Source organism: Drosophila willistoni (genome assembly GCF_018902025.1).
Source record: "Drosophila willistoni isolate 14030-0811.24 chromosome XR unlocalized genomic scaffold, UCI_dwil_1.1 Seg106, whole genome shotgun sequence".
NCBI lineage: Eukaryota > Metazoa > Arthropoda > Insecta > Diptera > Drosophilidae > Drosophila > Drosophila willistoni.
In genome coordinates this window covers 2385138-2400307 of record NW_025814055.1, presented here as the reverse complement: position 1 = coordinate 2400307, position 15170 = coordinate 2385138, and the positions used below count along the sequence as shown (strand labels likewise).

At 36.7% G+C, this 15170-nt stretch overlaps 1 protein-coding gene across 4 annotated transcripts in view; it reads left to right on the top strand.

The window, feature by feature from the left end:
* The window catches only part of LOC6651952 (venom dipeptidyl peptidase 4), a 199019-nt gene that overhangs the window by 143651 nt on the left and 40198 nt on the right, over positions 1-15170 (top strand). Inside the window, exons 1-2 of one of the 4 annotated variants that reach the window (XM_023180962.2) lie at positions 9689-9778; positions 14267-14854. The exons of 2 other annotated variants lie outside the window; for them this stretch is intronic. In XM_023180962.2, the coding sequence (XP_023036730.1) occupies positions 9731-9778; positions 14267-14854 (636 nt within the window). In that variant the 5' untranslated portion in view covers positions 9689-9730. Of the gene's footprint in view, positions 1-9688; positions 9779-14266; positions 14855-15170 lie in introns of those variants that run through there. One more of the 4 variants, XM_002074373.4, reaches the window with a different exon arrangement.

Below are 15170 nucleotides of genomic sequence, written 5' to 3'. Positions count from 1 at the left end.
TTTAACTTTTTAGACTTTAGATTAGCAAAACTTTTTATACCATACACCCATAGGGTGAAATGGTATATTAAAGTCGCCAAAATGTATGTAACAGGCAGAAGGAAGCATCTCCGACCCCACAAAGTATATATATTCTTGATCAGGATCAAAAACCGAGTCGATCTAGCCATGTCCGTCTGTCCGTCCGTCCGTCCGTCCGTATGAACACCTAGATCTCGGAGACTATAAGAGCTAGAGCCACCAAATTTGGTATGCAGTCTCGTGTAGTATGTACGCTTATCGAGTTTGTTTCAAATTTTAGCCACGCCCCCTTCCGCCCCCGGAATTTACATAAAACTGTTTTTCTTAAAAAGTATGGCAGATAGAGACATCAAATTTGGTTTATATACTAGTTTAGTTATCGCGCAGAAAATAATTTTTCCAACCCCCCATGTATACTGGCTTAGTATACACTCAGATTTTATATATTTTAATATGTTGCCACGCCCACTTCCGCCTCCATAATTTAGAAAAAACCGATTGGCTCTTGCAATTTTTTGACCATCGCGATCAAATTTGGCAGACTAATAAATCTTATACATTTCTATCATTTCTATTTCTATCGGACTAGAAACATGCAAAATATGCGTATGAACGAATTTTACTACGCGATCCATAAGGGCAGAATTGGCCGTTGGCTAGTGGCGGCGCTAGAGTGCTCGTGTGTTTGTAGAGTGAGCGAGATAGCATATGTCATGAGGCATGTTAAAACAATTTAATAGACATACATTTGGTTTTCGAAATTTTAAATATTTGTTTCACCTGGTGTATGGTATACCCAAGTCGGCGAGACGGCTTACATACTTCATTTTTATTTTAGGTTAATTTCGACAATTTGCTATTGATGGCCCGCCAAATAATTATCAATATTTACATCAATATCTAATAAACTCAACATTTCGGAAACAAAGTTGCTATGTTCCAAATCCAAAAGTTCCCCATTTTGTCAAACGCGAGAAGTTTTGAATTTATTAGTGTATCTAAACCTTTTGTAGTCCTTGTTTTTACACTCCTGTGCATCTTCGGATAGCTCTCCAAGTGGTAAACACTAATATATTAAAGATATAATTTTCAAAAAATCTCCTTGAAGTAGTTCCATCATTCGTATTTCCGAATCCGTGCTTTGGGCAGTCAACTTTCAGTCCTAGCTTACGAGAGATTTAAGCTTGTATAATCTCCTTCATACTCTGTATATCCTCACGAGGTGTATTATACGTTTTTGTTTTTCTTTTCACTTTCCAAGGAAGTGTGTAAGCTAGCTTCAGAATAAAATCCATATACTTTATTCTGCAATGCAACAGAGAAATTTCATATTCATAGCAGTTCTCCTAACTCGTTGAATAGTCGTCTTTGTAATTTCGTTTAAGACTTTTCCATCAATCATTGTCAGGAAAAAATCAAACTTAACTGTAAATGTTTTTCCACTCTTGGCTTATATTAATTTGTATTAATTAGGTAAAAAACAAAATATTTAAATCCAATTAGGTGAACGGAAATGAAAATGACCAACCTGCAACTAGCAAAATTTTTCATCAACTTAAATATCATTTACCTGCCTTGACAGTTTTTCCAAAGCAGGTAATTGGCAATCTAACATTGTAGAAAGGCATATACATATATAATCAGATAGTATTTACAAAACAGCGTTGGGCAATGTTATCAATTAATTACAAAGAAGCCACATGCAAATATGCATGCGTTCTTCTTCTTTATACCTGTAGAGCATTTTTTAGTTTTATAGCTTACACATCGAACTCGCAAATTTCCCAAGACTGGGACCATATACAGCTAATAGGTAAATATTTCACCTACCTAGTGTATGTAGTCCGGCATTGATCCTTGTTAGTTGTATTCCACCAAAGTTCAAAAAACGCCAATATTTAGTGTATTTTTATACCCTTGCAAAAAGGGTATATTAATTTTGGTCAAAAGTGTGCAACGCATAGAAGGAAGCATCTCCGACCATATAAAGTATATATATTCTTGATCAGCACGACGAGACGAGTTCAAATAGCCATGTCCGTCCGTCCGTCCGTCCGTCTGGATCAACGCAATTCCTCCTAGACCGTAAGAGCTACAGAGCTGAAATTTTGCATGTAGGCATGTATATACTGCAGGCGTATATCTCGGATTCAGCCGGATTGGACCACCATATCATATAGCTCCCATACAAACCGCAAAGTCACGAACAGTCACTTTTCTCAATAACTTCGTTATTTTCTGAGCTATTGTCGTGAAATTTGATATGATGAGTTTATTACACATATAAACGACTATGCCGAATTTGATGAAGATCGGGTGACTATGTTATATAGGAACGATCAATCGAAAACAGTGACTTTCTTCAATAACTTCGATACTTTTGACGCGATTGCTTTCAAATTAAACATTTGTTAGTTTAATATATCTGTTAATGACTGTGCCGAATTTGATAAAGATCGGGTTACTATATCATATAGCTCCCATAGGAACGATCGGTGGAAAACAGTGACTTGGATCAATATCTTCGTTATTTCCTATGCTAAGATTGTAGGCCGTTCTTTCAGAAACATTAGCCTTTTAAACGTTTTTCCACTTTGATGGCTATAGGTAAAGAAAGAGTTACCAAAAAAATTGCAAGGGTATACAAACTTTGACGCGGTCGAAGTTAGCCCCGGCCCTCTGGTTTAAATGCATCTAGTTCAATAACGATTTTAGTAATTATTTCAATTTATGAATCATGCTATTAATAAAGAACATACTTTTCAGATAAAAAATCCAATATCGGTTGCTGAAATCGCCCAATATTTAGTTTTAAATTGCGATTTTTCTAAAAATTATAATTTATTTCCATTTACTGAAAAAGTCTTGACTTTGGGCGCCTCTAGCACCCATGAATCTCAACCGATTTCAGATTGAAATTTTTTGGATTCATAATCTCTGAAGTATTCCCTATCGATTGCATATATTTTTGCCAAACGCGATCATGAAAAAATGGAAATTTCCAACGCTGTCCGGGCAGTGGCCCAAATATGCGACGTAAAAGGTCCTTGAGGGGTTAAAATTAATTAAATACAGTCAAAGTTATCCCAAAACGGGTAAAATTATTTGCGAAATACTTCAAGCATATATGTAAAAACAAAGAACTAGCATTGTAATCTATATATATAAAAGAAAGTCGTGTTAGTTACGCCACTTATAACTCGAGATCTGCTGAACCAATTTTCATGGTTTTTGATTTGTTGTATTTGTCTCCACCCCGAATAGGAGAATACATCTTAAAAACAATAAATAATTGCCGGAAAACCCCTTAAAACAGCCAATTTCTTTTCCCGTACAAACGTTTTCTAACAGTCAATTTAAATACAGTCAACTGTTGTTTTAATTTCAATGTAGTGCTCTGTAATATACAATGTGAAAACTGAAGGAAAAATTCGAATATTGTGTTTTCTGTAGTAACATAATAGAAATTCGAATATCGTGTTTTGTGCAGTGTTTAGTAAACCATATTATGAAACGAAACCCATTAGCAATCTAATCATTATGCCACGTCCTAGAAGATCTAATCTTTCCCGGCGGAGCCGTAATGCAATTAGGCAACAGAACATCGCGAGTCAATTATCCGATGAACAAGGAGAAATCACACGAGAAGAGCGCCGCGTTAGAATTCAACGAAGAAGAGCATTAATTCGTGCTTCTCAATCACGAGAGCAAAGTGAAGCAGCCCGTAAAAGAGCTCGGTTGGTAATGCAGAATCGTCGAGGGAACAACAGAAGGCAAAAGGCGAACAACAGAATACAAATAGATAATTTGCGACGCAGAACAAGATATTTAGCTGATTTGAATCGAGCAGCGTTTCGATACGATTGCAGTTTTCCGGAGAAACGCCTGGATTATGCTGCCTTAATGGTAAAGTGAAATTGCCAGTGTTGACTCCGCCACATGAGCCATTGTATTCATTGCTTTGTGGCGAAACACAAGAATCACGCCACTTTCTTGCAAACATTCGAAAATACAATAGTTGTTTCCAAATGGCATCATTTGGGGCAGACAGTATCGAAGACGGAGGATTTAATCCGACATTTAAGGTTACCACCGCATAATTTGCGCCTAAAGGTTGGCTCCGTAGTAATCATGCTTCGAAACATAAACCAACCAAAACTGTGCAACGGTACGCGTTTGGTAGTTAGTAAATTGATGAACAATGTAATGTGAGGAAGTTCTCATTCCGAGGATCCCGATGATCCCAACCGATATGCCGTTTGAATTTAAAAGACTTCAATTTCCATGACCATCAACAAATCACAAGGCCAATCCTTAAAAGTTTGTGGTTTAAATCTAGAACATTTATGTTTTTCCCATGGTCAATTATACGTGGCCTGTTCACGGGTCGGAAGACCATCTGCGTTGTTTGGTTTTGCGCCTGATAATAAAACAAAAAATGTCGTGTATCACAAGGTACTTAAGTGAAGAGCAACCTATGTACTAAATACAGAAATAATAAGGAATGATTAATAAAGTTATTTAATTTTTTTTTGTATTTTTTCCAAAAAAAAAAAAAACACAATGTGCTTATTTATTGTCATTAAGGCGGAACAAAGTACGCCGGGTCTCTAGTAAATAAATAAAGAAACGTAAAAAAGTCAAAAGCATTGACTGAAGTACTATTGTCGTAAAATTATAATATTGGTGACTTTATTACACATATAAACGACTATGCCAAATTTGATCAAGATTAGGTGACTATATCATATAGCTCCCATAGGAACGATCTTTCGAAAACAGTGACTTTTGTCAATAACTTCGTTACTTTTGACGCGATTACTTTCAAATTAAACATTTGTTAGTTTAATATATCTGTTAATGACTGTGCCGAATTTGATAAAGAACGAACTAACGAAACTTCACGTACACACATACACTCATGACGAAAATAATAGGTACACCCCTTAAAATTTAACTTTTTAGACTTTAGATTAGCAAAACTTTTTATACCATACACCCATAGGGTGAAATGGTATATTAAAGTCGCCAAAATGTATGTAACAGGCAGAAGGAAGCATCTCCGACCCCACAAAGTATATATATTCTTGATCAGGATCAAAAACCGAGTCGATCTAGCCATGTCCGTCTGTCCGTCCGTCCGTCCGTCCGTATGAACACCTAGATCTCGGAGACTATAAGAGCTAGAGCCACCAAATTTGGTATGCAGTCTCGTGTAGTATGTACGCTTATCGAGTTTGTTTCAAATTTTTGCCACGCCCCTTCCGCCCCCGGAATTTACATAAAACTGTTTTTCTTAAAAAGTATGGCAGATAGAGACATCAAATTTGGGTTATATACTTCTTTAGTTAGCGCGCAGAAAATAATTGTTCCAACTTTTTGCCACGCCCCCTTCCGCCCCCGGAATTTACATAACTCTGATTTTCTTAAAAACTATGAAAGCTACCGACATTAAATTTGGTATGTAAGCTAGCTTAATAGACGCGCAGATATTGACTATTTAAAAATTTTGCCACGCCCATTTCCGCCCCCGAAAATTAAACAAAACGGATTTTCTCGAAAACTAACAAAGCTAAAGTCACCAAATTTAGTATGTATATTGGCTTAGTATGCGCGCAGAATACATATATTTTAATATGTTGCCACGCCCACTTCCGCCTCCATAATTTAGAAAAAACCGATTGGCTCTTCCAATTTTTTGACGTTTTTTTTTTTGACTATTTCTACCAAACTACCAAATTTTGTTGAAATCGGACTAGAAACATGCAAAATATGCGTAAGAATTGGCCGTTGGCTAGTGGCGGCGCTAGAGTGCTCATGTGTTTGTAGAGTGAGCGAGATAGCATATGGTTATGAGGCATGTTAAAACAATTCAATAGACATACATTTGCTTTTCGAAATTTTAAATATTTGTTTCACCTGGTGTATGGTATACCCAAGTCGGCGAGTCGACTTACTTCATTTTTTTTATACCCTTGCATAGATAGGGTATTATAAAATTGGTCAGATTTGTAACGCACAGAAGGGGACGTTTCCGACCCCATAAAGTATATATATTCTTGATCAGCATGATAAGCTGAGGCGATGTAGCCATGTCCATCTGTCCGTCCGTCGGTGCGTATGCGTTTTACTCAGCCATCTGAAGAGCTATCGGGATGAATTTTTTTGGGCTTTTTATTACCCGGGTGAGATAAATTATGAAAATCATCAGGATCAGATCAGGATCAGAATCATCATATAGTTCTGGAAGAAACATTTTTGCAGAAATTGGAGTATCTTCATGAAATTTACCAATAGGATAGTATTGGATATAAAAACTCAGATCCCACAAATTTTAATCTGATCGGATAAAAAGAACACAAGTTACAGTCAATATAAATCGGCTCAAGCGCTGCCTACTACGTCATCAACAAAGCACATGCATTCACACACAGACGCAACGCTACATAAGCTGTATGTATGTGTGTGCTTTTTACTTCGCAAAATTAAAAGCGAACAAATTTTGTCTAAATCGCTCAAACGAGCGCAACCGACGAAGTGATGCGAGAAAATGAAAGGGAAAACAAACCCAATTATCATTTTTCAATTCCATTTTTTTAAAAAAGAGAGACAGAATCGAATATTCTCGCTCTCTTTGGAAAAGAAGTGAGTCGTCTCGCCGACTTTGCTATACCATGCACCAGATGAGCAACTAATCTAAACGAAGAATTCAGGAAGGAAAGCTTTGTAGTAAGAGAACTCCAAAGGTAATAAAAGTTTTAGCGAAATAGTCTAGTAATTGTACAAAGTGCAAGATAAATAGAAACCCAACTTCGCTTACAAATATTGTTTACATTTGAACTTTCCTTCACTCAATGTCTACTCGAAAGCTTAAACTTTAAACCAGCGACCATAAATAATAATTTGTTCTTTATACCCTTACTTGTAGAGGGCATTATAAAATTAATCAGATTTTTGTAACGCACAGAAGCAGACGTTTCCGACTCCATAAAGAATATCAGGATATTTTTGATCAGCATGAGAAGCTGTTTGTCCGTCCGTTCGTCGGTGCGTATGCGTTTTACTCAACCATCTTAAGAGCTATCGGGATGAAACTTGGTATTTGAGCTACTTATAACCCGGGTAAGATAAAATCATCATGGTCGGACCACTATATCATATAGTTCTAGAATACACATAGGTGAAAAATGGAGTATTCCTGTTGAGATTTATTCAACTTCATGGGTTTACAGCAAGGGTGGCCACGGAAATTTAACTTGGGAGCCGGCTCTTTACCGGCAGAGGCTGGGCAGAGAAAAAGGTCACTTTTGCGAGTCGACGCACACAAAAATTTGTGTGCCTCGAGTTTTATGACGGGTCATAAAACGACCTTTTTTGGGTCGAGCGAGCGATCGTCGTCGAACTTGTAGGCAGAGAGACGGACAAGTCCCGAATTTTGCGGGGAGGGGGAAAAAGGTCACGATCTCGAGAATTCATCAATAACAACCCTTATTTTTTACTTGTCCCTCTGCCTACAAGTTACGAGCTCGCGACAACAAAGCGACATAGATCTGCTTGCGTCGAAATGCTGAGGGAAACTAAATCCACCCTCATATTCTCGTGTTTTTTTGTGTGAGGACTTCGGCAGCCGTTCGGCTTACACGCATAAGAGGTGCCGAACGAGTTCGTCCCCCGGGGGATATGAGTGCCGGGCTCTGGAATAGATTATTTGTGGTATAACTGAGAGAAGCACGACCGGCACAGACGGTGCCATATACGAGAGTGCGTCTTGTGCGATAGGCGGGTGACCAAGTAGGGTGCCAGATGTATTCGCAATAATTCCCATGAAATTTACTAATATGATAGTGGATATACTTCAGATCCCAAAGTTTTAATCTGATCGGATAAATAGAAGACAAGTTACAGTCAATATAAATTGGCTCAAGCGCTGCCTACTAAGTCATCATCAAATCAACAGAGCACACGCATACACACACAGACGCAACGCTACATAGTGATGTAAATTTGGGTCGAAATTTCGATGTCGATGTTCATCCATGTTTGCAAAATTATAAATCGATGTTGTGGGAAACATCGGCTATAAACATCGATGTTTCTACCAATTCCGTTATTTTTCGTTAATTCAATTCCTAAAAGCCTTTTAAATAAATGCTTTCTAAGTTTTTTGTTTATTTCTTTATTGAGTGGTTTACTTAACAATATAATTAACAGAACTTAAAACTATATCAATTTACGAATTTTACGTAGTCTTGTGATTAAATAATAATATAACAAATGCTTTCTTAGCAGTCTTTTTCATTACATTGAGAATCAAAATGAATAAAATAATAATATAACAATAAATGCTTCCTTAGCAGTCCTTTTTTATGCTTCCAAACAATATTAATTATTGTAATTACTTTTTTCAAAAAAAGTAATTTTTGTCGATACTTTGCAAAAATAAAATGCGGCTTAGTCGGTTTAGAACTGCAGGCACTTCACCATTTTGATCTATTTTATGAAGGGACCGCAGGTGGTCCTTCATGTTGGTCGTGTTACCCGCAGTCTTCAAAACTTTGTCGCAAATGTTGCATTTTGCGCTATTTCCATCAATTTTTGTAAAGTGCCTCCAGCAAAAGCTTATCCTTGTTGTTATTCTAGAATAAATACATTTCTAATTGCAAATAACTATATATATATTTTCCACAATTTACTTACATTGGCATTGCAAACACAGGGTAAATAAATAAAACAAATTCGCGAATTTTTCCGTGTGGCACTGAAACATACATATGTTCTGCAATGTTGTGAAATTTAACACCCAATGTTCTGTCAATAATCGATGCATCGATAAACATCGGTATGTCACAAAACATCGAAAAACATCGGAAAACACTGCCCAAAAATCATCGATGTTCGATGCATCGATGTTTTTTTACATCACTAACGATACATGAACTGTTTGTGTATACGTGCCGTGCTTTGCTTAGGGAACGACGGAAGAAGAAGAAAAATTGTAGTAAAAAGAGTAATAATGTTTTGTTTGTGTATTGATGAATTGAGTTGCAGGGAAAGAAATTTCAAAAAGTAAAAAATATTTCCAAGGACTGCAAGGGTATATTAACTTTGGCATATCCGAAGTTAGCTTCTTTGATATTTTATATTGGTAGAGCGAGTTTCTGTTAAACCGGTTTAAAGTTTATTATATGTTTGTATTTGTACATATGTACATATGTGGCTTTCTTCTATAAGAGTTGCATTACTTCCTTCTTTCAAATGGGGTTAATATTACTAATTCCGTGTTGGTAGTAGTACCTTAAATTAAGTATAGGCTTTGATGGCTATAGGTAAGGAAAGACTTACCAAAAAAGTTGCAAGAGTAAACACGCGGTCGAAGATAGCGCCGGCTTTGATATAACCTGGTTTAATATAACTTATAATGATTACGGTCCCTGCTCCTATAATTTAGAATCTAAATGTTCGTGAACCAGCATTCCTAGTCGGTGGCTCAATGGAGCCAATGTATGTATGTAAGTGAGTAATTAATCTACAATTCTGTTGCTTTCAAATTCCCCACGTGGCAACAAATAAATGTGTAATTGCAGAATACATATAAACGAGCAGACTGTACATTAATAATACATAATATATTAAAGTCTAATTGATCCAAATCGTATAATTTTCCAAATCTTAAAGTGATACAATAAATTGTTAATTAAATATTAATACAATGTCTGGCAACGATGTTTCGGTGACTGAAACAGCACAAAGCGATCAGGTATGTATATTATTCGGCTTTTGACATTTCAGTTTAACCCATCCACCTTAAACTCTATCCCCATCCTTTTACCCAACAGAACCGATTGAATTTACTGAGTTTATTTGTTTTAAAAGCTGCTTGCCTTTACTAAATCGGTAAAATCCAAAAACTTTCCACGAATCCTACACATCCTTACAAATGATTTTATTTCCTTTAAGCATATCGATTCACTTTTAGCTTTTAAATTTTTAATTGTTTGGCATGAACTGATTTTAAAATTAATATTTTGATTTCTAACACATGTTTGGACAATTGTTTGTATTGCATATATCATGATGAAATCCATTGCATTGCCAAAATACTTAGTTGCTATAATCTCGTACATCTGCGTACATACATCATATGTATATACATACATGCATACGTTTTTAAAATGTATGTACTCTTATTTTATTTTGCATAAATTTTGAGGATATTTAAGGCCATTTTTCTTTCCTTTTTTGAAAATTTATAGCCAAATTTTGGTGTTTAACTCCTCTCTATGTGGTGTTTTCTGTGTGTGTGTGTTTTTTTATACCATACACCCATAGGGTGAAATGGTATATTAAAGTCGCCAAAATGTATGTAACAGGCAGATGGAAGCTTTTCCGACCCCATAAAGTATATATATTCTGGATCGGCAGCTACAGCCGAGACGATCTAGTCTTGTCCGTATGAACACGCAGATCTTGGAGACCATGAAAGCTACAGCCACCAAATTTGGTATATAGACTCGTGTGTTTATCTCAAATTTACTTCAAATTTTTGCAACGCCCCTTTCCGCCCTAACAATTTAACAAAGTGTTTTTCTTAAAGACTATTCTAGCTAGAGACACCATTATTGGTATATATATTTGCTTAATAAATGCGCACAGCTTGTATGTGTAAATAATTTTCCACGCCCCTTTCCGCTCCCGTAATTTGAAAAACTCGATTATCTCCCGTAAAATTTGACAAAAAATAGCCAAGTTATGCATATAAACGTTTTACCATAAACGACGCTAATGTAGCCCATATGCTTGGGTTACCGAGATACTGAGATATGCTTGTAAAAAGCATGTGAACAGAATTTTTTCAAAATACGTAAATGCATTTGTTATTATAAATTTTAAATATTTGTTTTACTGGTGTATGGTATACCTAAGTCGGCGTGACGACTTACTTCTGTCCGTGTGTTTAAATGTGTGTATGAAAAAGCATTATTTATTATAAATACCCATTAAAATTTAAAACTCGGATATGAATTTTCTAAATGAGAATCAGCTATGTATAAGACTATAGCCGTATACATGACATCAGATATCACTTTAGATTTTAAAGATGATGGCAAATTAATCGAATCTTATGGCGTTAAAAGTCAAATGCAACATATTCACTAAACACATTTATTCATTTCATGTTTATCCATCTATTAGAGCATTACTTTTACATATATCACAAAAGGATTGTCTCCATTTCGGTAGAAAAATACAGGAGATAATCGGGTTTTTTCAAATTACGGGGGCGAATAGGGGCGCGGCCAAATCTTTACACATACGTAATGTGCGCATTTACTAGACAAATATACGTACCAAATATGGTGTCTCTAGCTAGAATAGTTTTTGAGATAAGCGCTTTTTTTAAATTGCGGGGGCGGAAAGGGGCGCGCCAAAAATACATACTACATGAGTCTACATACCAAATTTGGTGGCTCTAGCTTTTACAGTCTCCGAGATCTAGATGTTAATACGGACAGATGGACATGGCTAGATCGACTTGGCTGTTGTTGCTGATCAAGAATATATATGTATACTTTATGGGGTCGGAAAAGCTTCCTTCTGCCTGTTACATACATTTTGGCGACTTCAATATGCCATTTCAACCTATGGGTGTATGGTATAAAAATTTTGGGTCAATCTGCCCCTTTTCACATTGGACTTCCGACATTTCTAACGGAATTCAAAAAGTTATATGTAAGTTTAATCGCAACATAGCATTTATTTTTTAAACTAATTAATTGTGTATTGAGAAACTAAGAAATTATGAAAATTGACAAAAATTTAGCTTTTGAGATATTTGCTCAGATTAAAACATTAATTTGTTTGGCCTCGTTTGAAAATAACTAGCCTGGCTAATAGTTTAGAGTACTTATAAGAGAGTAACTTTTGAAAATGGGGTAAAATTTTTAAGTTAAGAATTTCGCAGAATTCAAATGAGAATAATAAACGAATGAACAATGATTCGACCTTTCAGTAATCAAAACATTTTTTAAGGCGGTCTGAAACAACAAATGCTACTGTTTTTGCTTATCCTGCAATATGACTAATCCGGCACTGGAAGGATAAGAGGCAAATTTGACACAGTTTTCAGTTTCCTGGGGTTTTGCCAACTGGGCTAACGATTTGTAGCTTTTCCGTTTTTTATGTTATATTCATTCAAGCCTAGTCCGCCAGTCTGTGCCAACGTTTCGGGGTCGTTATTTGATCATCATTAGCGATATGAATCGGTAAGGAACGTATATGTGGGCGCTTTTTCTCGCTCTCTTTGTCTGCCAATACTGATGTCGTTTCATTTTGCTTGGTTGCACCCAAAAAAGCAGTAAAAAGGAAAGAAAAAATAGGCTTTCCTATAGCAACAAAAGATTTGTTTGCCCTTTTGTGTGTTGTGCTTGACTTGTTTTACTCTTTGATTTAATTCGAAGCCCTGAGGCTCACTCCCTGTTCCTGTGGGCAAAATGGGCTAGGTGTAGGCAGAAGGGGCAGAGAGTAGCCACGGAATTTGGATTCCCAGGAAAGTGTAATTAAATAAATGCGGTAAGCTCGCCACCAAATCGAGCTAATTCATTTGGCGCGAATACCGACTTTTCTTTGGGTTTCTGGGCTTGGCGCTCGTTTTGTGCATTATGTGCACACATATGTATGTACATTCACGTAGATATGTCAATTTCTGTATATCCTTGATGCGGAAAATTAATGATATTGAAACACAAAGGATAGACGATTCCGACCCCATAAAATACATTTATATATGTACATATACCCATTCATTTACAAATGTAGTTATTCTTAATCTGCAACAGTAGCGAAGAAGACATTATTACGGCCATCTGTTCCACCCTAACTTGCTTTACAAATCTAAAGTCTGCATAAATGCAATTGCACTTTGCTCCTTTTCATTATTTGAGTGGACTACTTAATAGTAACTGTAACTGTATGTATGTATGTATTACATCAGTACTTTATACATACTATATATACAAAATGTACACAACTCAAAAGACAGGTCATTCACTTTGCATAAGCCGAAGAAAAAGAAATGTTTTTTAAAGGATTTTAAGATAGAGACTGATTAATTGTTGGTTCTGAGTAAATGCATCAACAAGTGCCACATAGAAAAAGTTTCCAACATAATAATACATTTACATACATATAATATGTACATATATGAATAAAACCATTGGTATAGCCGAAGTTAGCTTTTCACACTCTTGCAGAAAGGTTATATAAATTTTGGTCAGAGTTGTGCAATTGCGTTGAAGAAAGCAACTTCTTATATATTCTCTTGTTGAGCACGACGAGACGAGTCGATATAGCCATGTCAGTCGTCTATCCGAAGGACCATAAGAGACAGCGAAATTTCGCATGTTGGCTTTATTATAACGCAGGGATTGTAAGTCTTGGATTCAGCCGGATCGGACCATTATACCATGAAGTGACTTTTCTTAATAAGTTCGTTATTTTCTAAAGATATTCTAAGAAACAGTGAATGATTGCCAGTTTAATCTACCTATTAATGACAAATTTGACCAAGTTCCGATGACTATATTATATAGCTCATATAGGAACGATGAATCGAAAAAATTTTGGTCTGAAAAACTTATGTGCTTCTTTTGTGGTTTTCACCAAACCATGTAATAATCTAGTTAGCTTACGCACAAAAAAAACGTTATGCTTTGATCAAAATCGGATAACCACCTATTTTATATAGCTGTCATATAAACACACGATAAAATAACATACTATATTCTGTGCATTGCTCCAGGCTAAGATTGTGTCCCGATCTTTCGCGGAAGTTTGACGTTTTTTTTCGACATAAGGAAAGAGTGCTACAAAATCTTGCAAGGGTATGCAAACTTTGGCATGGCAGAAGTTAGTCCCGGCCCTTTGGCTTTTTATTTTTCTTTAATAGTAGTAATAGAAATGGCGTTTATACACTGTTTGTGTATATTTTTGCGTTTATTTTTGTAATTGTAATTATAACATTAGTGTAGTTTTGTTATTGCTTGCTATTTTTTGTAGTTGTTATCGTTCGATATTTTTATTCCACTTGCATTCTAATTTAAAAGTTCCACTGGGCCCCAGACTTCCACTTACATCCACACCCAGACCTTCAAAAGATTTAACAATAAGATTTAACAGGCGCACGTTTTCGTTGGTCTTTGTTTCTGTGCACAACCCAATTTTTGCGGACCGGGCACAACTTACACAGTATCCTATGCCAACCATTGCCACCGCCACTGCTGCTGCACATCATGAATATTATCGTTACCGTAAGCAACAGCAGCAGCAGCAACAAAGCTGTTTGCGAGAGCCAAGACAATTGCAACAGGAACATCAACTGGCCAACAGATCCGGCGAATTTGATGAGTTGCATCATTGGCCAAGCACTCAACATGGAAGTTCAACAGGAGGTGAGGGAGGCGTTGGCTCAAGTGGTAGTGGGGGAGGAGGGAAAATCTATATAACACCCGCAGATATCCCGCCGCCTCCGCATCCCCCGAACACGCCACATTTGCAACACAATGGCAACAGGAGCAGGCATCCACATCCACATATCCAGCATCATCGCACACCACCGCATCGCTGTAAATGTGATCATCCTATTGAGCTGTTGGGCTATGAAGGCGCTGCCATTCTTCGCCATCAACATCCACCCTATTACTTTAAAGCATCCGCCACTTCATCATCGCGGCATCCCAGTACCAAACTTCCTGAAGCTATTATGGGAGGCGGCTGCCTGGACAATGAGGACTTGACCAGTGCGGGTAGCTTTGGCGATGGCATGTCAAGATTTAAGGTAAGCGTAGGGTCAATTAAGTGGGTACAAGAGGTATAAATATTTTGATGGTGAGCCTCCCAGGTCCCTTCAGTTAAATTGACAAAAGGATTGAGTGCTTTGCCATAAGAGAAACACAAGCGAAGTTTTGGGGGATTGGTAAATATATAGATATTGTTTGTGGCCCTCAAAATGGGTCGCTGATTAACTACATTTCACTGCCCCCTGCTAAATGTTGGATAAATGGACACTGAGCACAGCTAATTTATCAATAATCAGAGTACGAGATTAACTTGTGGCTCTTTTGAGAAGTTTTTTGTGAGACAGAGCAAGACAA